Source organism: Ictalurus punctatus, chromosome 6 (genome assembly GCF_001660625.3).
Source record: "Ictalurus punctatus breed USDA103 chromosome 6, Coco_2.0, whole genome shotgun sequence".
In the NCBI taxonomy this organism is placed as follows: Eukaryota; Metazoa; Chordata; class Actinopteri; order Siluriformes; family Ictaluridae; genus Ictalurus; species Ictalurus punctatus.
In genome coordinates, this window is record NC_030421.2 from 20,644,583 (window position 1) to 20,668,886 (window position 24,304).

The 24,304-nt window shown below is 38.9% G+C and overlaps 1 protein-coding gene across 4 annotated transcripts in view; it reads left to right on the forward strand.

Annotated features, from left to right (window-relative positions):
- Window positions 1-458: 458 nt before the first annotated feature.
- ppp2r3b (protein phosphatase 2, regulatory subunit B'', beta) overlaps window positions 459-24,304 on the forward strand; it is a 25,763-nt gene continuing 1,917 nt past the window's right edge. Inside the window, exons 1-14 of one of the 4 annotated variants that reach the window (XM_017469411.3) lie at window positions 459-565; window positions 3,413-3,786; window positions 17,366-17,551; window positions 18,358-18,461; window positions 18,809-18,911; window positions 19,906-19,980; window positions 20,113-20,199; window positions 20,287-20,443; window positions 20,831-20,879; window positions 21,022-21,111; window positions 21,350-21,525; window positions 22,252-22,370; window positions 22,458-22,564; window positions 23,072-23,117. In XM_017469411.3, the coding sequence (XP_017324900.1) occupies window positions 3,457-3,786; window positions 17,366-17,551; window positions 18,358-18,461; window positions 18,809-18,911; window positions 19,906-19,980; window positions 20,113-20,199; window positions 20,287-20,443; window positions 20,831-20,879; window positions 21,022-21,111; window positions 21,350-21,525; window positions 22,252-22,370; window positions 22,458-22,564; window positions 23,072-23,090 (1,602 nt within the window). In that variant the 5' untranslated portion in view covers window positions 459-565; window positions 3,413-3,456 and the 3' untranslated portion in view covers window positions 23,091-23,117. Of the gene's footprint in view, window positions 566-3,412; window positions 3,787-14,959; window positions 15,411-17,365; window positions 17,552-18,357; window positions 18,462-18,808; window positions 18,912-19,905; window positions 19,981-20,112; window positions 20,200-20,286; window positions 20,444-20,830; window positions 20,880-21,021; window positions 21,112-21,349; window positions 21,526-22,251; window positions 22,371-22,457; window positions 22,565-23,071; window positions 23,118-24,304 lie in introns of those variants that run through there. The other 3 variants (XM_017469410.3, XM_053680981.1, XM_017469412.3) reach the window with 3 other exon arrangements.

Genomic DNA, 24,304 nt, shown 5'->3' on the forward strand with positions numbered 1-24,304 from the left:
CTGGTAAATTTCTAATGCTAGTTTTTGCAAATGAGGGAGATTATACAAGGATTTATTTATGGTTTAACCTGGACACACTACATTTAATCAAGCTGTGTTTTGCCTTGAATTATATGACTAAAGATTGCTTAGAGTTTACACACGCAGGGACACTTTATGGACTGCACGTTCCTTGGCAGTGAGTGTAGCCCACACTTGGCACTCTATCCTATTATTATTATTATTATTATTATTATTATTATTATTATTATTATTATTATTTATTAATTAATTAATTAAGACCATTAAATTGCTTGCTGTTTCCCATTCATAAAATAATTTCAATATAAATTCCGGAAAATTCATAAATCGAGGACCAGGATTTACTTCACTGTACTCGCGTTTTGCAGCACAGCAGACACCCAGTGGACTCATTTTCCTGTACAGCTTCCTCTTTGCCAGCCGTTCACGGAAAATCTCGCGAGACGATGTTTTCCCGGTTACCCTGGGAAACGAGAGTTTGATTCAAAGTAAACCCCGGTGAAGTGTGTGCGTACGGCGTCTTCTAGAAGAATTTGCAATGCGCGTGAGTCAATGCAAACCTTCTTTTGTATACATGTACACAAGTGGGGGACCTTTTGAAGATTGTAGATTATAACCGATAAGCAGTGTTCGGTTTAACAGATTAGCTTGATGGGAGATGTCAAACTTTGTGTCAAGGCAAAAGGCCCTAGCTACCCGGCTAACTAGCTGCCTACAGTACCGTTAAACCTTTGTTGACATGTTTAGCTAGCGTTATCTCCCTGCTTCACTACAACCGCCGTGTGCGCACTGTTTTTATTCATTCGTGACCTTTTAATGCTCCGTTTGCGTATCAGTGATACTACGATAGATAGCACCTGTGGGGTTACACTTTATGTCTGCTAGTGTTATGTAGCTTGTGTCCTAGCTAGCGAATATTCATATGTACACGCACACGTTCTTCTATGTACACAGCAGAGTATACAGTGAATGTCCGTGAACATACAAAGGGACTGATGGGGTCAAGCATCTGTGTTTAAATTTATATAGCGAGGAAGCTGATAACATAAAAAGAGCATTTGAAGAGCAATGAAGCATTAAAATGTCACTGGAATCAAAACTGGTGTTTCTGAGCTTCTTGTGGTATTGTGGACATCAAAACAATATGAAAAAAATAGTTTTTGAGCTATTCTTGTTTTATTACTTTTCTAAAAAAAAGTCAATAGTTTTCCTAGACTCATACTGTACTAGTCTTGTGTTCATCCAATGAAATGCTTTCTACAGCGTTTACACTGGGGTTTTCCAAAAATTGCTCGTCGACATTCGAAACGTCTGAGAACGCTTACATCTCTATACTGCACACGCGTTAAAAACATAAGAAGCTTCGGCCTGCGTCGTTTTTCGGCTTTAGTTTACTTATAAATGCAGTCTGAAGGTTGTACAAATTGATATTAATGTTTAACAACGCTATCAAACTGGATAGCAGGCACAACCACTGCAGTACAACATGGTCCACCGTCTTGTTTGTTTTGTGCTGAATGGGTCACATGACTAAAAATCAGTTATCGGTTTTGAATATCTCCATTTACGCAATCTACACTGCACCGTGAAAAGAGTCCTCAAATTTATCCACTCGAGAGAGCATTTTCGAAAAAGATCCATTTTCGCAAGACAAAAAAGCCACATTCAGTACGTTTACATGGACAACAATAATCCGATATTAACCTGATTAAGACAATACTCAGATTAAGAAACTACCATGTAAAGTGATTATTGATTACCTTAATCCGATTAAAGCCATACTCGAAGTAAACACAAACTGAATTAAGACGTGGAGTAATTCCTATTTTAGTCGCATTATCGAAGTGCGTTACAGACCTTAATCACACTATTAACGTCGTGTGGGAGTTTTCACCGCATTTTGCAACAGGACACGATCACACACGGTGGTGCTCAACCGTTTTACGGCAAACAAGAGAGCACGGCTGCATCCAAAAGTAGGCGAGATGCATGTATTTCAGCTACTATATAGTACGTACGTATGCAGTTTCGGATGTAGCCCACGGCTTCAAGCATTCATCTATTTGCTCGTATAGCATGACAAATAATTAACTGCACTTGAAGCTTTCTTAAATTTTTTAATTAAAAACACCCAAAACTGTATATGGTACCATGACGAAGACGAACTGTATGTTAATACATGAAATTCTGTAGGGAACGTCGGACGGTGTGGCGTGGGGACATAATGACGTGCCATTAATTGATCCATGTTCTATAACATGTAAAACAGGAACATGAAATGAATATTCTAAAAGCAACTCATGTAAACACCTTAATCACAATATTGTCTTATTCAGAATAAGGTCAGTAATTAGATTATTGCTGTCCATGTCAACGTAGTCACTGTCGGTGTGGACAGGAGGTCAGACACTAGAGGGAAAAGATAAGTTTATGGATCATGATTTCAATCATCATCGTTTATGTATCAGGATTAACCTAGACGTAGCCTAAAACAGGTAAAAACGAGCATCATCCAGTCATTTTGGCTCTGCGTCTTCCTGCATACAATTCGCGTTTCCAGCTATCTATTGGTGAAGAAAAAAATCGTTGCCAATTATTCATTGTGAAGAGGATGGGATTTGTGAGAGTTGTCATTTGTGTCAGATACTTTTTCACAGTAGGTTTGAACAACTTGGGGCTGCTCAGTCTCTTTACTTCATACTGATCAAGGATGTGATTCCATCTTTATACAACGTCAGGGCTTCTGCGTCAGTGAGAGTACCATTCAGACGCGTCAGATGCCTCCTGGTGATGACCCTGCGGCACTGCTTATGGTTTCCCGTGGCTCAAGCATGTATGACATGACTCAAAATGGCATCTTGTTTAGGATTACATCCTTGTCAAAGATGATGGAAGTGGGTGACGGCGACAGTGAGAAATCCTCCACAGAGGCTCTTGTTAAACTCTTTGCTGTTCTTCATATTTAGATGGTTCACAAAATTGGCGTGGTGTATCGCAAATGCTCCTGAGTGTTTAATATTGTCATAGATTTATTGCTTTTAATGACTAAGAATAGTACCTCATAAATTAATAAATAAATAAGATCTCTGTGCATGTGTGGCTAAATGTCAATACAGGGAGTGGCTTGAATGTTTCTTTGGCAGCACAGTCATACAGGTATGTAAACTTGACTAACGTGAAGTAGCAGGGCAGTGGTAGCTCAGTCTTTAAGATGGTGGACTTCTGATTAAAAAGTCACAAGTTCAAATCCCAGCACCGCCAAACTGCCAGTGCTGGGCCCTTAACTCTCAGATACTCAGTTGTATAAATGAGATGAATGTAAGTCGCTCTAGATAATGGTGTCTGTTATAAATGTAAAACGTACCACTGAAATTTCCCTCTATGTTTCTAGATGTTTTAGGTGACTTTTGCAAGGGAAAATTCACTGGGGGGAAAATGCCATCACCTCAAGGATTGCAGCCAGTCCTGAAGATGAAAGTGGACGAGCTCTTCCTGAATTGGTTGAGTGAACCAAACATCCAGGTAATGCTAAAAGACTACCTCAGGAAGATCAAGAATGGAGACGAGCTTGAGTTTGGAAAGGGTACTGGCAATTTTACTGAAAACAACAACACTGCCTCAAACTATAATGTGACCGAGAGGACTTCTGCATCTCTCGGCGCTCCCTGTAGTCCCCCCTCTGCCACACTGCCATCCGGGAGCGGCAGCAGTAACCGAGCAGGACCAAACAGCAGGGCGCTGAGACGCTCAGTCAGCGTTAAAAAGGTAAAAACCATGTGCTTCTCACTGACTTGATTGTGTATTGGAAAAATATATGGAAAGTTTATTTTGTTCACCAAAGAACACTAAGAATATAATTTAATACAGTGCTGCGTAGTAGTCAGTTTTTTATCACGATAATCTGCTTTCAGTATTTGACAGTGAACTTGGAGAACATTGTGTTCCTCTGTGTTACCACAAGAGGCTGCTGAAGAACTGACTGCCTCTGGCTTCTGGCTTTAGGGCGTATGGTGGGACAGGATGTGTGGATTCCCTTTGCATTGCGGAAAGAAATACTTTCCGTATGTTACCTTGGACTAAGTATTACCCATGGAATGGGTTGTTAAAATATTTTAAATCCACAGATTACTGGATTGTTTGCTCTCCCACTGTGTGCTGATTAGTGATGATGATTGGCTTGATTGTTGAGGTCTCAAGTGATGAATTTGGTAATGCATCATATTCAGTAGACTCTCCAATGGGTGTCCAGAATTTGTGTAATTACAGAGTCATACATTAGTCTGTGGCTAAAATTGTATATTGGAAAAATCTTAATTTGTACTGATAACCCTAGCAGGAAAAGAAAAAGACATTCCTGAGTGTGAATGCCTGCAATGTGGGGTCAGTGAGGCGGACAGACAGCTGCAGCTCAGAGTAGCACTGTAGTATGCTGACATGTTGGAGGTCATGTAGATACTTCTAACACACTGCTAGTTATGTTAGTGGACTTTTAAGAAAGGGGGGAAAAAAATCATTAATTTGAACAGTAATGTAATTCATTATGTTCTTAAAAGAATGCCTGATTCTAATTGTGAAGACATATTTAACTGTGTAAATCTGTGTTCGTGGTGTGACAAAAGCGCAAATTCCTTCACACAGTAGAGCTTTTACAGCTTTTACGTTGAGGCTCTTTTGGTGGGCGGCCATGGCCAGGCAAGATCTGCTCCCCTGAATGGCAAGACTGCTGATATAACAGGAACACAGCAGCCTCGGCACTCATAATAATATGCAGAGTAATTTTAGGCAGCGTCAGGTCGGGCCAGTGTCACTTGCTATGCAGACACCTGAGAACAAAGGTTTGGGCATATTACAATTGGGCAGGGACAGGCAGAGAAAATCTCCAACCTCTTGCATCATTCTCATCACTCATCAGAGCGCTACAATTTTCTTCGAGATGAAATATAGTATTTTTATGCCCCTAGAACTCCAGTACAATAAAACAAAATTGAAGGAACAAAATCATGAAAATGAAAGGGAATGTGCTGTAACACAGATTTTGTCATTGTCTATGAAGGTTTCAGAAAATGGGCTTTTTTGAAGAAGACGACATCTGCTTGCAATAAGACCTGTGTCAATGCTATTTTCTCTCTGGTTCATAGTGCACTTCTTCGTTTAGTAGACAATACGGATTTTGACAGCTTTGATGTCCATGACCAGTTATTCTCTGCTACTTTAGTGATCCCAGGTGCTTTTCTGGCTATGCAGCAACTGTTGTGCATTCCCCATTTTCTGCTGTGACATAGGCAGCATGTGCTCAAAGCTTGTCACGTTGTATTAAAGTTAGTCTGATCCCACATCGAGTAATGCTCTATTTCAGGAGGGCCAAAGGAATTCCAGAATACAAATGCGTTCTTCAAAGGATTAGTTGGAAATTCAATTAACGTCATGGTGAAGCTGCTTGGAACAGCTGGTCCAACTTGACACAAGGTTCCGACAAAGATAGACTCGTTTCCCATGTGCATGAAGGAATTACTCCAAAATTGTCTAGTGTTTAGTGTATAGTTTGCAGAGTTATTCTCAACTCAACACTGTCTTAATGCATGCTTTTTTGTAAGGAGTAAAACACAGCGAGGCGTGCTGTTCTAGAAATTAATCAACGACAGGGTGGTAGAGGGTCATTACCACACCAAAGTGGTCTCGGTTATCCTTGTTGGTTCTATCCAATCCAAAAGCATTAAAGTGTACAGATGGGTTCTTTTTGAGTCAAAACTGCCTGTCAGATTAGCGCAGTGTACTTTTTAATAAGACAGAATTTAGTTATTGTTTCTTCTATTCTATGTTCTTAATATTGTATGAAACCTACAGAGTCTATGCAAAAAATATATTTAAATAAGTTACTCAATTAAGCCATATCACACGAGCAAGAGTGCTGTACTCAATATCAGTACGGCTGTGATTCGGTTGTAGGCACAACAACCAATGCTGCAGGTAATCGTGAGTGTTATGTTGCTTTTATACGACAGTTCTATAAACAAAAAAAAATGTATATCGTCTCCCTGACTTTTTAGACACAATATGGCAAAATGTCAGCGAAAATAGTTCCCAGAGAAGCCCAGGCTGGATAGAGCGTTGCGTGCTGCCATGCCAATGCACAGACTGACTGACAGCCCGTAGTAAGTGTATAACAATCTATTGCTAGAATTGGAATTTTATGTAGCAAACACAGATAAGTGGAGTGATGCAAACCGTGAAAGGTATCAGTGTTCTCAGCACTCCTGGAACTCTGCTTGTCTAATCAAATTAGTGGACCGGAACCAACTGTTGTTTAAGTGAGAATAACGTAAGCCGTTAAAACCAGCACTGAAGTAATCCCTTGTAGCCCATTAGTCTATGCATTATTAGGTTATTTGCTTCTAGTTTAACCAGATAAACACATTTACTAATGAGTTTCAGTGAGTGGTTTATCTGTAGGTCTTTCAGGGTATGTATGTCTGTCTGTGTGTCATCATTCTGTTGCCAAAAAGCGATTTTCTTGAAGGGCATTTATTTTGGAAGTAAAGGACCAAAACAGAATAAATGTAATTGCCCAGCAAGTACAGCACCGAGACACGTGTACAGCATTCATATGGACATGATTGGCTGACAGCAGTATGAATGTAAGTAGGCATGGATGAATATAAATTTTTCTCTCACTATAATTGTGTAACATTTGATCATAGTTTATCTCATTATATTTAGGGCTTGATTTAAATGAGCTGAAAGGTCATGGAGTGAAACATTTCCTAAACTGAATTAAAATTGGCCTTTATTATGATTATATATGATGGTCAGGTTCTCAAATTTGGATATAAAGGAAGAAACGCACACAATCCTGGCTGGACACGCATTAACCCTTGTGCGTCAATTAAAAAAAGTTACACATCGGTCCATAGAGGACAAAAATGTCCATATCCAAAAACTGTCATAAAATATAATATTGATGCTTTTTCCTCTTTCACCAATGTCGATTGTTGTTGTTTTTTTTTAATAGCATAAGTTCTAATCATAATGACCAAACATTCATTCATTTTCAGAATTGTAACCTTTTAAATGCTGGGTTATTTACATAATGCCACAGATGATGATGTTGGTTTTTTTGTTGTTGTTGTTGTTGTTTTTTAGGGAAAAAAAAAAGAAAAATAGTAATTATTTTCCATATACTAAATGCTAAGCAGAATTTTTTTCTTAGAAATGTCAACAATTAACAACATTCATTTTGATGCATTCATATTTTTGCATTCATAAGGATGCACAAGGAAACTGAGCATTGTACATGTACTGCTCTAAGGACATTGCCTGAAGCAAGTCTGAAGCAAGAGTCGTTGATTTATTGAGTCTATCTGATTGTACTTTATTTCAGCTATAACTCTGTTATCAAGCTCACCTTGTTTCTGTCGTCTAACACGCGGTAGTGGTTAGTGAATGCATCTTGGCTCTTGTGCAACATTCTTTACCACACAGATAACCGGTACGTGTCTGCTACTTGCCGTACTGTCTTAATATTAGTATTATACCACTGAATATTCTTCATGTAATTATGTTAAATGCTTTTATCATGCCAACTCTGTTAAAAGGAAGACAGGTGTAAATATAAATATCGCTATGAATCACATACCCTGTGCTCACACCAGCAGTTATTTTCAAAGAAATCTACTCACAAATGATTTACAGCAACAGAAGGAGCAATGTGCAGTGGATGGGGAGAGCGACACAAAAAAATTGGAGTTTAGCTCTGTACAAAGGAGAAGCGAAACAACATGAGTGAATTCTTGAGGAATTCACTTTTAGCCTTAAACCAACACACCTGCTCCAGATTGGCTGGAGCTCCGTTCAGTTAGATCTGGAAGTGAGTTCTGTAAACAGGTCCCTGTAGGAATGTTTTTAGTGATCATTGATCTAAAGGACTGTCACATGAACTCAACACAAGGTTCAGTATTGAAGTGTTTGTGTCGGTGAATGTTTTCAGTGATTCAGGTTGTGTCCAGTATCTTGTTGGAGTAAGTCTTTTGTTTCGGTTTGTGTTTCATTCAGGGTCATTCTGTGTCAACTCAGATAGGGTTATTGATGCACCTTGAAATCCTGCTTAAATATATCTTTATCTGGGGAAGCTATGTTTAGGATTTAATGTGTCCAGAAATATTTTCAGCCACATGTAATTTGGCTGAAGTGAAGACTTACCTGTTTTCTGACTGTCTAAATGCTCAGAAGTCGCCGCAGAAGGTCTGGGTGTTCTTATGGGGTCCTCAAAATTGGGGGGGGTGCAAAAATTTTCTAACATTGGTTGACTTTAATAGACACAGATGTTAAAAGCCACAGTTCGAGCTCAAATTACTATATTTTATTGACTTTGTGTCAAAATCCGTGTTCTGAACCAATAGGAATGGTTGAAATAGAACCAAGATATTGACAAAATTGCAAAATAAAAAGAATGAACAAAATTTGAGCTGTGGAGCATCCACCCAGTCTGAATTGACCCTGGAGCTGAAGTTCACTGAATAAATGAAGTTGCTTCATTTCTCATCCAGTGCATTTTGTGGGCAATAACTACTATTTTAAACACTGCCAGTGATATTTGTGACATGAGATTGACGTTGTGGTCTGGAGCAGGGTGAAATTACTGGTGCAAACATGTCAGGGCTGCACTGTAAGTAGGTGATGGGTGGCCAACTCGCACTGTAAGAAAAGACTGTGTGTTTGATGGGAGTAAAGGAAGTCATCTGTGTCAAACTGAAACAAAACACCTCGGAACTTCCATCTGCTTTTTACATGTATATCTGCTCACACCAGCTTTTTAAAACATTCCCAGAATAATGGATGCTTTGGGAATCTTACGTTTTACATGATGTGTTTTTGTTGCTCGCAAGCTGCCATTAGAAGGGCAAAGAAAGTTGACCAAAAGAGTAAATTGGCTATTTGTCATCACATATGTGACAATATTGTTATTTTATTTTTTAAATAAATGAGTAGTATATCACAGGTTAAGTGTTTTTTGGAAAGCATTTGGCTCAGTTTAAGCTTCTGTATTTCAAAAAGTGGTCATATCCAAGATTGGTTGGGGCACATCTCCAGTGTAAGTTCTGCCTATACCTACAAGTACCATTAATTGATGTACATTTTGCATAAATACACTTTTAAACACTTATGAATATGCTGTTTGCAAAAAAAAGAAATGTTCTAAGGAACTGGCAGAGCATTGCATGCATTACAAAGTTATTAGTAGCATATCCACCAAATAATCATAATATTTACCAGAAGCACTGAATTTTATAGTTCATTAAGTAAATGTAGATATATCACTAGCTAATACAACTCTATGAAGTAAGAGTACAGCCCTTGGGTGCATATACTATATAATGTTGGATTTAGTGTTTTACCAAATGGTGCTTAGGCTCTCCCGTATGCTGTATGTTACAAATGTGCAAATAGTACCTAGTTATCAAGTAGGCAGACAGTTTAATTAAAATTCCAATTAAACATGTGAGTCAACTGCTGAATGCCTTTAGCCTGTTAGTCATTAAGCTGCTGTTAAATGAAGTAAAATTGCATTGTTATCAGACCACGACTCTACACTACTAGTCCTGGAGGGCCACAGCACTAAGCAGCTCAGTTTTCTTCCACTCTCAACACTTTGTTCAACTCATTAGCTTCAGTAATGGAATAAGGTGTATTAAAACAGTGCTGAGCTGCAGGGTTGAGAGACTCTGAGACTGGAGATGATGAATAAACCCTGTGAGATAATAGAGGTTTTCTTAAAAGCTTCCTTAAATCCCTAAGTATTCACAGATTTAAATAGTTGTACTGGTATCAATATTTGCGGATTCAAAACAGCCTGCGTTGGGCAAAAACTGAACGATAGTCACAAATATATCTGTTTAGTAAAGTCAAATACCTCACACATCTCTCGCTTTTCTTTGTAAATGTTGCACTGTTCTAACAAAACTATTACATGCTTTTCTGTTTGTCAGTCGAAGTGAAAGAGGCATGTCCTCCCTCGTCAGATCAGCATTCCCCAGTCATCAATACACCTCTTTTTCCGATTAAAATAAAAGTCTTTGTGCAATACTGAATCACGTGTCATTTATGAAAACTGCACAGAATCATATTGCTTCAGGAAATGGCTTTGAATTTTTGACTGCCGTAAATGAATATTTCAGACACCAGTTTGCTGATCACGTATCAAGATGTACCATGTCGTCTACTCTAGTATTCATCTTAAACTATGTTGAGTTATATTTAGCTTTCACACACCCAAAATGTTTTGCAGTGGGTCACTCTGCTGCTGTTAGATTACTATGAACTCCTGAACTTTTAAAGTCCAGGATCACCTGTTGTTTTATGTATTTTTCTTCAGCCTAGTACTTGAACAGTTTTGCACGTAGGTTTATGATTTGTGCAATTAAACAAAGTGTCATAAATGACATCAGACAGTTGCTCTATGTTTTGCTTCCATATTTTTTCTCTAGTTGTGAATAAAGAATGGATGCACATCACTTACCTGAAATGTGACTGGTCACTATATAAAATGTCATTTAGCAACCACTTTGACAAAATTAAAACTCATTCTGTACCTATTGCACACTGCAGCAGTAAACCTTTCCCATGTGTTTCTCGCTCTGCAATCTGAATGCTCGGTGATGACTAAAAGATTAGATTTTGAGTGTGAGAAAAGAAGCCCAACATGCGGCTACACACACAGTTTCAAATTCTTGGTTTGATCCGAGCATGAATGATTTAGAGCCAAAATTTGTAGAGTCCTTCCCTAGCCTGTTTTTAACTGTGGTGTTATTGATGGGATGAAAGACTCTCTTGCCCCCAAACAAACAGTTTGTACAGCAGCTCTAACAGTGGAATTGAACGGCAGCTCAATTTATTATTATTTATTTATTCATTTTTAATACAGATTGGCCTTCTCGAGCTGGTCAACTATATCTGCTTTGTGTGTAAATGACACATGGACATTCAGGTTTTGGCATAAAACTGGAACTGTAGCAACTGCTGCTGATTGTTAGCACCTTCTTTTTGCTTCGCTGATTAGTGTCTTTGTGCAGTTGTCCCTCTGATTGGACACAAGGCTTTGTTTGGGAAAAAGGCATTATTGGCATGGACAGCTGCCTCCTCTTATACAGGCAGATCCTCGACTTGTTCTGTTAGTGCCAGCTTACTTAAACAGTGGAGAGTTGTTTTTACATACCATGCAGAGCTAGCAGATGGAAAAGTGTTACAACAGAACTTTCATAACAAGCCAAATGCAGGAAAGCAGTTTCATTGGCTAGTTTACTTTGTCTTAATTTTCCATTCTGATGTAGTTGACAGATGTATTTGGATAACCAAGTCAGATAACAAATTCCGTGGTGCGTTTATCAAACGTGTGCAGTGCCCTTCCATTGGAGGCAACAGGAACTGGAATCCTGCTGAATCGAGTGGAAGAATGTGCACTCTGCAATCTGGCATCTAAAAATACTTATCATTTAAGCCAGCCAGGTCTTTATTTTAGTCCCAGTTTAGCGAGAGCCACGACATCAAGCCTTGTGTTCACAGTAAGACAGTTTTAAGGCTGCTGTCTTCTTACTGAAGCCTGTAACTGTTTATTAGACGTTTTAAACACCGTAATGAACAGCTACGTTTGGTGGCTGGTTACTGCGCATTGACATACAGTCATGTGATAAAATAAGTACACCCCATGAAAATTGTTACTTTTTTGACCTATTTGGAAACGCAAACATTTGATCATCTTTGAAACAGTGCCTATTAATAAAGTTGATTTTACTTGAACAAAACCACAAGGAAAATGAGCTTTTTCAATCATTTATTCAACAGAAATATCAATAGATGTGAGATTCATCCGTGGAAATAGTAAGTACACCCTTGGCCTCAGAAGCTAGTATTGCCCAATTTAGCAGAAATAATTTCTTGAAGGCGTTTTGCATAATTGTCCACCAGACTTGCTGGAATTTTGACCACTCTTCCATGCAATATTCTTTCAACTGCAAGATGTTTGAGGGTTTTCTTACATGTACTGCCTGTTTCAAATGCCTCTACAATGTTTCACTGGGATTCAAATCTGGGCTTTGACTAGGCCATTCCATAACCCTTCATTTCTTCTTTTTGATCCATTCCTTGGTGGATTTGCTAGTGTGCTTAGGATCATTATCCTGTTGAAAGATCCACTTTTGGTTCCTCTTCAACTTTCAGACAGATGGCCTCATTATCTTCAAGCACACTTTGATATGATGCAGAATTCATAGTCGAATCAATGAATGCAAGCTGTGCAGTCCCTGAGGCAGCGAAGCAACCCCAAAACATAACATTTCCACCACCTGCTTCATAGTTGGTATGCGGTTCAGGTTCTTCTCCTGAAAAGTTGTCTTTGCTCTGTGCCAAACATGTCTGCTGTAACTGTGGCCAAACAACTGTATCTTTGATTTGTCTGTCCAAAGCACATCATTCCAAAAGGCGTGGTCTTTGCCTATATGCTCATTGGCAAACTATAGTCTTGAAAAGGCTTTTTCATGGCATGCCTCCTATACAGGTCAAATTTGTGAAATCTCTTTCTGATTGTAGAAGCATGCACTTTGACACGAACAGTTGCAAGACTTACTAGCAGATCCTGTGATGAAATTTTGGGGTTCTTGGAGACTTCTTTTTGCATCAGAGGGTCTGCCCCTTGGTTGAGTTTGCTGGGACGGCCAGTAGTTTGAAATCTGCGTCCTTTGTAATTATTTTCCTTACAGTGGAGTGGTGTATTTCATATAATTTGGAGATCTTTTTAAATCCCTTGCCAGACACATAGGCATCCACAACCTTTTTTCTAAAGGTCTTACAGAACTCTCTAGATCTTGGCATGATGACACCAAACACCTCAATGACAAAAGGACCAGCAGACACTAGATATGAGAGGGGTATAAAAATCAGGATGGTATCGTTAAGGTTTTAATGGTATTACTACTCTTACCAATGTTGCTTATCGATCCAATACTTTAACGGTATTCTTATTGGTACTTTGTGTTGTTTTTTTAAATGAAAAAAGAAACAAATTGAGAAAAGAATGAACATGGCTTTATTTTTTATAAACTAAGTTTTTTTTTTATTATTATACATCTGTTTGTAAATGCACCAGTGTGAAGGGTGATTTATATATAGGCTATTTGTATAGTAACTGAAAGTGATATGCATTTAATAGACTAAATGTTTACATGCTGATTTATTTCTTTATTTGGGATTTTAAAAACAAGTTGGAAATATGTTGAATGTGTAATATCGCTTCACCCGAATGAAATCATTTCAACATAAGGTAAGCAAACCAATAATGCGATTTTACATTTGTTTTAAATGGTGTGAACAACGTTGATTCAACATGACTTTAATGAGCAAACAGATGTTGGATCAATGTCGGAAATGAACAATGTTTCAATGCCGTGAGAGACCTCGATTATGCGATGATTATATGTCATTGTTATTTGGGAAGACTGCTAGCATACATACCTGACGTAGATGGGGCAAACAGACACAAGCTAGTTAAGGCAGTCAAAACTTTGCATTTCTCTGTCTGCACATAATACACTTTTGAAAGATGCTTTGACAGACTGCTTGTGTTTCCGCCCTTACAAGCAAAAATCTTGTTGCTCTTGTGGTAGCGCGTGTTATCCACTTCAACTCTAGTGAAGTGTAACTACACTTTTGAACATTTGGTTCTCACCGCCATCGTCACTCTGTGTATTAAGCGGGAACTTTCGTGTTGTGTGCACGCTGTTCCGTGTGACAGACAGCCTCTGCCCACGAGATCTCACTTCTGGATTGTCAATAACAAAAATCCAGATCAATTTCTTAGTATTATCGAAAAATTATAAACGGTTGGTGAGATAAAATGTGCAAGATAATCTTTATATAGCAATAATAAATAGGAAATATTTCTTAATTTCTCCAGTACAGAAAGCAGAGCTTATAGCATCAGAGGTTTTATAGCTTTTATAGTCAGTTCCTTGTATAGACATGGCTGACCCTGGTGTAACAGGGAAGATTAAAAGCATTCATACTACAGTCTTTAAGAATTTAGCACCGGGGCCAGTTTAATACCGGGTTTCGGTACCCATCCCTAGGTATAAATAAGATCGGTTCCACCTGCAGGTTCTAATCATTGGCACCCGATCTTCAACACCTGATTCTAATTTTATGGATTTGAAGGTGTGATAAATATAGGAGTGTACTTGCTTGTGATGTGACTGATCTGTTAATTTAAAATGTGAAAATTACTAAAAAAATGTCAATTGTATGTCATTTGATAGTGCATCACCTTTATTAATAGGCACTGTTTTAAAGATGATCAAATGTTTGCTTGTCCAAATGTGTCAAAAAAAGCCGGCAATTTCCATGGGGTGTACTTATTTTTTCACATGACTGTAACCGCTCTTAGTCTTCTAGTTGTAAGAGCATAAGAAACTACTACTTCCTTAGTCCTTATTTATTAGAGTTGTTGAAATAGTTAGGTCTTTTATTAGTCCTAGACTTCTTTAGCCATCATCATTCAGCACTCACACCCCCAGAGGATTTAAATGTGAGACATTTAAATCCTCAGGCCATGCTTTACAATGACATTTAATTGTTCTTGGTGCCCGCACATAGCTGTACTGTGTCACTGTGATTAATGCTAAAGCCTTACACATCATATATAACGTAGACATTGCTACTGGTGATTTAAACTTGATGTACCAACACTCGGATCAAAGGGGCAGGTTTGTGTTTGTGTAATTGAAGAAGCAGTGTAGCAAGTAAGTGAGTAGCCCAAATTATCATGTTGCAGTCTGCCAAAAGTGTGTCCTGTTATCACAGTACTCTGCTACAGGTTTGTCTTCTTGCATAACCTTCTATGATAGTTGTGGAATGCATACTGGAAAGGGCAGATCCACCCCTACACTCACACTCACTCTCTCTCTCTCTCTCTCTCTTTCTCTCTCTCTCTTTCTCGCTCGCTCTCTATCTCTATCTCTGACTCGTGTGTAGACACAAACACCATCACCCTGTCGTCTGAGCAGTGGCTTTGCAGGACAAGGCTGTGTAACCTCAAAGTGCTGTGCTGGATGTATGGGACAGCAGGCAGTGTAGGGAGCAGGGCTGAGAGAAGCAGCTGCTGCTGGTCATTAAGTGAGAGTGTGCTCTGCTGAAGGAGGACAAAGAGATTTCCTGTGGTGACACAGTCAGCGAGAAAGACCATCGGTGGCCGTACTGTGTTGACTGGTGGAAGCATGAGGATGAAGGAGCTGTCCCTGCGCCAGGACCCTGACCTGAGGAAGGAGCTGGCACTGCTGGCCCGTGGTTGTGACTTTGTCCTGCCTTCACGCTTCAAGAAGAGGCTGAGAGCGTTCCAGCAAGGACAGGCAGGTCATCTTAATTTGCTGTTGACTGTTGCCCAAAAAAGAAGCCAAAAAGAGCCTTCTTTCTGTGTGCGATTCATGATAGTATAGTATTTTTGTGAAAATAGCAGTCTGCTAAGTTCTTGATGGATGTAAGTGTGTCAGTGTGATTCTTTTGCGTATTGCTGAATGTGTAAGAGATTCATGCAGTTGAAGTTTTTGATGCAAACACGGATCAAGAGACTCTGCTCTGGTGTAGGAGATGGGGATTTCCTTTTATAGACATGGCTGACCCTGGTGTAGCAGGGAAGATTAAAAGCATTCATCTCTCCTGCTGTTGCACTGAACCCTTGCCTGGTACATCAGAGCAAATTGTTCCCAATGGTGGAATGTCATCTAAGGGCTCATGAAGTTTAAGAGTGTGCAGCATTGTTGTTGATGAAAGTGTGTGCAACAGGTTGTTTACTGGTGGTAGAGTAGAGGTTACTAAATGCCAAAATAAATACGGAAGTATGATGTGGACTTCGAAGGAGGAAGTCAGCAAGAGTAAACACCATGGACATATTACATGACACACAAACAGTGCACTAGACTCATGAGTCATAAATAGGTACAGAGGGTGCAGGTTTAATGTTGTGTTTGCACAGATACGATGTGTCTGAGTGGTAGGTGGTGGTCGGTATTATTAGGCTGAAATTTGTGTAATGTTTGGCTTGAGAACGTTCTCACTATACTATTTTAGGTGTCTAAAAACATTTGTTATCCATAACCTATTCACTAGCGAACATATCAGCAAACACTTTTTTTCCTTTCTTTTAATAAAGAGATAAGAGTTTATTAACTCTACGGTTTCTCGGTTGATTGTGATCTCATGTCATGTTAATTTTTAGAAGGGATCATTCACAAAGACTTGTTGTTGATGCCTGCTGATACCAAGCTATTAAAAACATAGTGGAAACTCTAGCTGCTGGCCCGTGCCTTTTCGCAGCAGGCCTGAAAAGACGTACTGGGCTATGTTTGGCTTGTGGTCAGAATGGTCACTTGTTTGTGGCCTTTGAGCTCTCAGCAAGTCTGTTGGTCCCATTCCACCACTTCATTGCACATACAATTCAGTGTGATAACACTTCATCCACTGTGATGACCAAAATAATAATCTAGGCTAAATGTGCTCCCAAAATGTGTTTTTAGCACTTTTATAGGCTGCTCTCCTGGGAAGGATTTCCCCACACCTGTGCATATTTAGTTTTGATGATAAGATTTTAACCTACATCCCTTGTACTTAATAGCTTGTGTATTAGAACCTTTTTTTATTAGCCATTTCAGATATGATTTTAGTGAAGTAGGTGTGAATAGAATTTTGGCTCCCATTTGCGATATACAGTGCATGCCCTTTCTGTATACAGAATGTTTTAGTCACTTTGAATCTCTCTGAGTATTTTACATTAGTGTCACAGCAAGGATTTATGGTCTGGTGGCATTGCAGCTTCTCTGCTTAGAAGATTCTTTTCGCAGAATAATTCAGCCACGTTTTCCTGAGTAATTACTGCTGTGTTACACACTTGTTTAGTTTTGATGTTACTCCTCCAGTATTCTTTGGAGTTTGAACAGGTTATGTGTTTAGTTTGTAGCCCCCTGGGTGTACTCGGCTCTGTTTTCCGATCATTTGTTGGACCAATTAGGGATTATGAATATTAAGTTTAAAAGATTTTTTTTCCCCTAATGAACTGTTTTTAATGTTACCCTCAAGGCATGTACCATCTAGGAAAAAAACACCAACAGATCCTCAGCATGACTTCTAAAAGTATCCTTAACTCGGAATCCTGTGTGTTATGCCATCGTCACTTGACACGTCCTAATTTAAAGCAAGAAAAGTTCATTAGGCTGTAATGTGTCAAGCAGCATGGCTCACGCCCCAGTGGGACTGGGTGTGATCTCAGCAAGCCTCGTGGGTCACTCTTTATTTCTGTCTGTTTTGGCAGGCCCAGTTTAAGAAAGAGGAGGCCGTTTCACCAGCGTTAAGCGAAAGCATTCCGAAGTTCTACTTCCCTCGAGGGAGGCCCAAAGCCAATATCAACATTGACAATCTCATTTCCAAGATAGAGAAAATATTTTCTCAGTTTCCCAGTGAAAGAGTAACTATTGAGGATATGGGGAAGGTTGCCAAGGTAAGTGTGATATGTAATGTGCAGCCTCCAGCCACCCTACAAATAGTTTGTTCTGGTAATTAACAGAAGCCTACAAATATTTCACAGGTTTAACAATTTTTCTGTTCTGTAATCCGTATTATCGCCGTTTCAGAAATAGGTAATGCACATCTTGAGGAAAACCTGAAGGAGGATTTGCTTAATATTAGGGCTGGGCAATATAATCAAAATAATATTGATATTGTGATCAATGATTATGCGATACTGAGATATCGTTGGTATTGTGATGCATTTTTAAAAATGTTTTTAAAAATGACTAATTAAATGCTACTGAATGGATGCTTCTGTTTTGAGGTATTTTTTCTTCTTTGACTTTGTAGACATTAAAGAAAACTCATTATCATCAAACTCAGTTTAAGAGGTTATTTTTTATTTTTTATTGTACTACTGCTTTGCAGAGTTTTTAGCTCAGTTATGTTATACCGTGTATTTATAGAAATGACCTCAAGTATCGTGATATAATATTTATCTCAGCATATTCCTTTAAACAAAATAATTTATTAACATAATTATTGCCCATTTTGCCTTGTTTATTTATATCAAAGCTCACATTTAAAATCCCAATGAGGAATTGCTGCTGTTGGCAGGCTAATTTTGGCAGAGCATCATAAGAAGCTTTTAGAGGAGTATTTTAAAGAACGTGGTTAACTTTACCATTTGATTACGCTTAATGTGGAATTTTATTTTCTGTTGAAAGAATATTTAAATGCTTGTTTTCATGTCTGTCTTCAACAGTTGGGCTCTTTGTGCAATTCATGTTTCCTCAGGCCTGTGAATGCCCGCTCTATTGGAAGGCTCCATTGTTCTTTGCTTCTGGGGGAGACAGGAGGGGATATGTGTCTGTTCACAAATTTGTGGCAATGTGGAGAAAGTAAGCCAATCGAGCTTTTTATTTGGAGTCTCTCACTACCGTGAGCAGTACTTGACTTGCATGTTAATGTGAAGTACCAGAGATTGTGCAGAATTATTTTGAATGTGCCACGTAGGCTATGTATTAATATTAGGTTTCCCATGCAAGCTCTGCAATGATGGAAGTATTTATGCACTTCATTAAATCAGTTTTCCTGCCTTGCTGTAGGTCAGAAATGACCAAGCATGAATAGCGGAGTCTTGTTTTCAGAAACAAGACTCCGGGCTCGTGCTTTTGAAGTGAACTCTTTTAAAAATCCATGTTCTTTGAGAGGCCAAAGTGTCTGAAAGCATCTGTTTCCTGTTCAGAGTGCTGCAGACCTGTCATGATGATGCATCCAAATTTCTTCACCTTCTGGCCAAGCCTGGCTGCCCTTATTTGGAGCAAGAGGACTTTATTCCATTCCTGCAGGTATGGGCTATTAGCTTAGCGAGAAGTCTTGTGAGCGTCCAGTACATGTGCTGTCTAGCTCACGTACTGAAACAACAAAAAAAAAACAACAGAAAGCCTTTACGCGCTGCCTATTATCTGAAAGAGGTCCATTATGCAGCAGGTCCTGAGATGGTTCAGGTATAAAGAGCTGAGTAGTAAACTGAGAAGTTTACTCATGTACAGAGGATCATTAATAACGCTTGACATTCAACCAAATAATACGTTTAGTAAATGTTGTTTTGTTTAGGTCCAGTATTAAGGCTGTGCATTGGGTGATTATTGCAGGTGGAATTGCAGTCACATTGAAATGCAGAATGTCTCTGCATCCTCACTCTCTCTCAAGAGAGAGGGCAGAGTGGTAACGAGCATTATTTGCCATGCTGGCTATTTCTCTAGATGTTATACTGTTAGCCCATGACGGACGCCTCACTGATATTCAGGATGGCAGGAGCAGCCACTGGGGGTCAGCGGCCCTTCTCCAGCAGAGGAAATACACTTTGGCATTCACACTTTAATTTGTGTACTGTGGCTTCAGCAATTGTTTTGACTGTTTTGATGAATGAAAAAAGTATTGTGGTGGAGTACGTTTAACTGTATGTGCCTGCACCCAAAAAGAGGTGATTTATGTGTTTTCCTATTATTTAATTTCATATGGGGAGGGAGTGCAGAACCCCCTTCAAATAAGTCACAGCCGTTTGAATTTGGTTTTGCCCTTGTAGAAAACTGCACTAGATCAAAACCCGTTAAAATGTCTGCACATCATTGGTCACCATGACGTTCTTTGCAAATGTACATACCGGGGGAAAATCTTCTTTTTCCTCTTTCTCACTAATTTAAATCAGAGACCATTAGAAGCGCACAAATTGCTTCAACATAACTTTTATTCCTCATATGACTGCCATTTGTACTGTTGACTTTGATGTGATCTTGGTATCTGAGAAGCACTGTGAAACCCTCATCTCTTTTGTTTAAGGATGTGGTGGATTCGCATTCAGGCCTTGCTTTTCTGAAGGAGGCCTCAGACTTTCACTCGCGCTATATTACCACAGTAAGGGCAACACATCATAACTGTTTGAAACAAGTTGTGTTTCATTTTAAATACTTTTAGATGGCATTTTGGATTGTAGATTCATTTCATGTGAGATGTTTCAGTGAGCCGAGCAAATTTTCCTACCAACAGGTAATTCAGAGGATATTTTATAATGTCAACCGATCATGGACGGGGAAAATAACATGTTCAGAGCTACGGAGAAGCAGTTTTCTTCAGGTTGGGTTGCTTTTATAGCATAGTGTGATGAGTGCGTTATTAACTGATTATATAAAACCTTTTCTAAGTCACACTGTAATTTCACAGAATGTGGCACTACTGGAAGAGGAGGAGGATGTTAACCAGCTGACTGAGTACTTTTCCTATGAACATTTCTATGTCATATACTGTAAATTCTGGGAGCTGGACACTGACCACGATCTATACATAGACCAGAGGGACATGGCACGGCACAACGATCAAGGTAGCAGTCCAGTCCGCCTTAAAAAAAAATATTGGTGTTTCATAACTGCCTTCATGTTGCTTTATGAAGTCAAATGTCTTTTCCATCCCTCACCACATCACAGAGGTCTGTGTGAGTGAAGAGGACTAAGATCAATAGGACATTAATTCCCTCGCAATGAGAATGTCCTGCAGCATGATGTCATGTCTGCCACTTAAATTGATCTGTCTCTTTTAAACCATGTCTCCTTTTGTGTTAAAACTGTTAAAGAGTGAGAACATAACTATATGGCACTATTATGAGGACAATGTAACTCTTTCGTATGTGTCTGTAATGTGTGTGGGGTTTTTTCCCCCATTTTGTTTTATTATCATTCCCCTGTTTTTTTTTTTTTTTTTTCCATCCTAGCCATCTCCCACAGAATGATTGAAAGAATATTCTCAGGAACTGTAACAAGGTACAGCCGTTTGCCTTTGATAATTACAATTTCATTAACCTAAAACCAATGTAATGTACACAATGTAATCTTTTCCTTTTCAATACAAAGTAAAATCGATTCCATAGGGCCCTAAAAATATCTGTTTATTTGTGATTAACAGAGACCGGAAGGTTCATAAAGAAGGCCGGTTGAGTTATGCTGACTTTGTGTGGTTTCTTATCTCAGAGGAAGACAAAAAGACTGAAACCAGGTACCAACCAGTTATCTGTCTTGTGTCTTTATGCTCCTAATGTACTTTGCATATTGAATTGAATGCTGCCCTTTTTTTTCTGTCTTGTTAAATAAATGTCTATTATATTAAATCTAAACTAAACAAGACAACAGATAAAGAGATTAGTTTATTTGTGTTTTGTAAATGTTGTTCTGGACTGAAATAAGAGCTTCAGTGTAAATGGTGTGAATAATAAGTGCGACTCTTGGTTCTGTAGCATAGAGTACTGGTTCCGGTGTATGGATCTGGATGGTGATGGAGTTCTGTCCATGTTCGAGCTGCAGTACTTCTATCAGGAGCAGTGTCAGAAGCTGGAGACCATGGCCATTGAACCACTGCCATTTGAGGACTGTCTCTGCCAAATGCTGGATCTGGTCAGGCCTGAGACGACAGGTAGGCTTTCCCTGTGGCCCAGTTGGCATGCTTATACTATGTCCTCAAAGTATGTACTCTTTTTGTGAAGAAAAAGTACATCCTATTGAGTGTGTAGTAAAAGAGTAAGCAAGTACTGGGACATAGTAACACATTGTGTAACGGAAGAGAACAGAACACCGTCAGCACCAATGCAACTCCTTGTTGCATTTCAGCTTTTCTTCATTCATTATTTCTTGTATCATTTAGAATTAACATTTTAATTCATCATTCCCTTGTTTTATTTTTCCACGTTTCATTTACACCTCTCTATAATGCATTCTTGAATTCGGCAAAACAAACGTTCACAAATCTCCTCCTTCCTCGTGCAAGGAGTCGTGGGCAATATTAGCTGAAAACGTGTCTACGGATCCACACCTCGAAAATCTACCAGAAATAGTAGACTCGTTTCAACATACTACACTAATTCATCTCAGATACTGTTTAGTACGCATAGGATGCCAGTTGGGACACAGGGTTTGTATGTTTGAATAAAGAGAGCAAGCTTGTGTGTTGTAATGCAAGTATTTTTATATTCTAAAGTATGTTTGATTATATTTCTTTGTAGCCTTAGAGTAACCTGAACTCAAAAAAATGACATGGTATTACTTCCTAACATCAGTACAGATGGTGTACTGAATATTGATTGTTGGCTGTAGCTTGTAGAAAATGTTGTTAATATCGATGTTTGATTTATGTTCTGTTTAGGAAAGATCACCCTCCGGGACTTGAAGAGATGCAAGCTAGCTCATATATTCTTTGACACTTTCTTCAATATTGAGAAATATCTGGATCATGAGCAGAGGGATCCATTCATGGTGGCAAAGGTAATGACCAATGTTCACATACTGATTATGTTTGGGACAAACCTTTATAATTATTTGTGCAATAACTGTTCTAACCACCCCTTCCAGGATGCTGAGAGTTTGGGACAGGAGATTTCAGACTGGGAAAGATATGCCGCAGAGGAGTATGATATTTTGGTGGCAGAGGAAGCAGCCAACGAGCAGTACAATGATGGGTAAAGCATCAGGATTTCATCATCTATTTCATATTTCATATCGTTACCTTGTCACATCTCAGCTCATGCATCATTAATATCAGAGTGCTGCCTCTCACCTTAGAACATGTCCATATTCCAGCCTGGGTATGGTTTCACTAAAGACAAACTTAGTACCACTTAGGGTTTAATCTACACTGAGTGACTATTTTAATTTACAAACTTGTATTACTTATACACCAAAAGATGCAAACACAGCTGTATGCAGAACAATTGGATTTGTTTAGAAGACATTTGGCATTGTTCATGGCAGTAAATGACCAGTGTTAACATTTCTACAATGTATTTGAAATTCATCACTTGGTTAAAATAAGGACCAATGATTATCATTTAAAAGCATAACATTTTTCCATCAGTAACCTAATGACATCACGTTTTAAATCCTGTTCAACTTTACTTTAGACTGGAGCAAATGGTTTGAGGATCTAGGTCTATTTTGATGTGCTGTGTGTTATGTGCTGGTTTTAGGAGCACCACTGATTTCTGATGGCAGCTTCTGTGTTGAGGTCTATAGGTAAGATAGTTTCAGCCCAGGATGTTGGTCCTTGTTCACATGGGGCCACTCACTCAAGTCCCAGGGAACCCAAGTCCTCAATTGTTTTCTTATTAATTTAATCATGCTGGCTTTGAATATTCATATTAACTTTTTTGATATAAAGTGTGCAGACCCAGTGTGAGGTAAAGCTTAAATAAACATTAGCCTCTGCAACCACATGACAAGGCTGATGTCACTTGTCCTGCACACATATATAGTCGTGAAAAAATAAATAAGTACGCCTCATGGAAATTGTTGGCTTTTTTGACACATTTGGACACTATTTGAAACGGTGCCTGTTAATAAAGGTGTTATACTCTTATCAAATGACACACAAAATTGATATTTTGTGGTAATTATCACAATTTAAATTAACAAAAAACAGATCAGTCATATGAAAAAAGTAAGTGCACACCTTCAAATCCATAAAAAAAAAAAAAAATCAGGTTTTCAAGATTGGGTGTCAGTGATTAGAACCTGCTTAGGGAGTGCAGGTGGAACCGGTCTTATTTATACCCCTCTCATATCTAGTATCTGGTGTTCCCTTTGTTATTTAGGTGTTTGGTGTCATAATGCCAAGATCTAAAGAGTTCTATAAGGTCTACATAAAAAAAGGTTGTGGATGCCTTTGAGTCTGGCAAGGGATTTAAAAAGATCTCCAAATTATTTGAAATACACCATTCCACTGTAAGGAAAATCATCTACAAATGACACAGGTTTCAAACGATTGCCAATTTGTCCAGGACTGGATGTCCCAGCAAATTCAGCCCAAGAGCAGACCCTCTGATGCAAAAAGAAGTCTCCAAGAACCCCAAAATTTCATCACAGGATCTGCTAGTAAGTCTTGCAACTGTTGATGTCAAAGTGCATGCTTCTACAATCAGAAAGAGATTGCACAAATTTGACCTGCATGGGAGACGTGTCAGGAAAAAGCCTTTGCAAGGCTACAGTTTGCCAATGAGCATATAGGCAAAGACCACGCCTTTTGGAATAATGTGCTCTGGACAGATGAATCAAAGATACAGTCGTTTGGCCACAGTTACAGCAGACATGTTTGGCACTGACTAAAGACAGCTTTTCAGGAGAAGCACCTCATAAAAACTGTGAAGCACAGTTGGTGGTGATTTGAATCCCATTGAAACATTGTAGGGGCATTTGAAACAGGC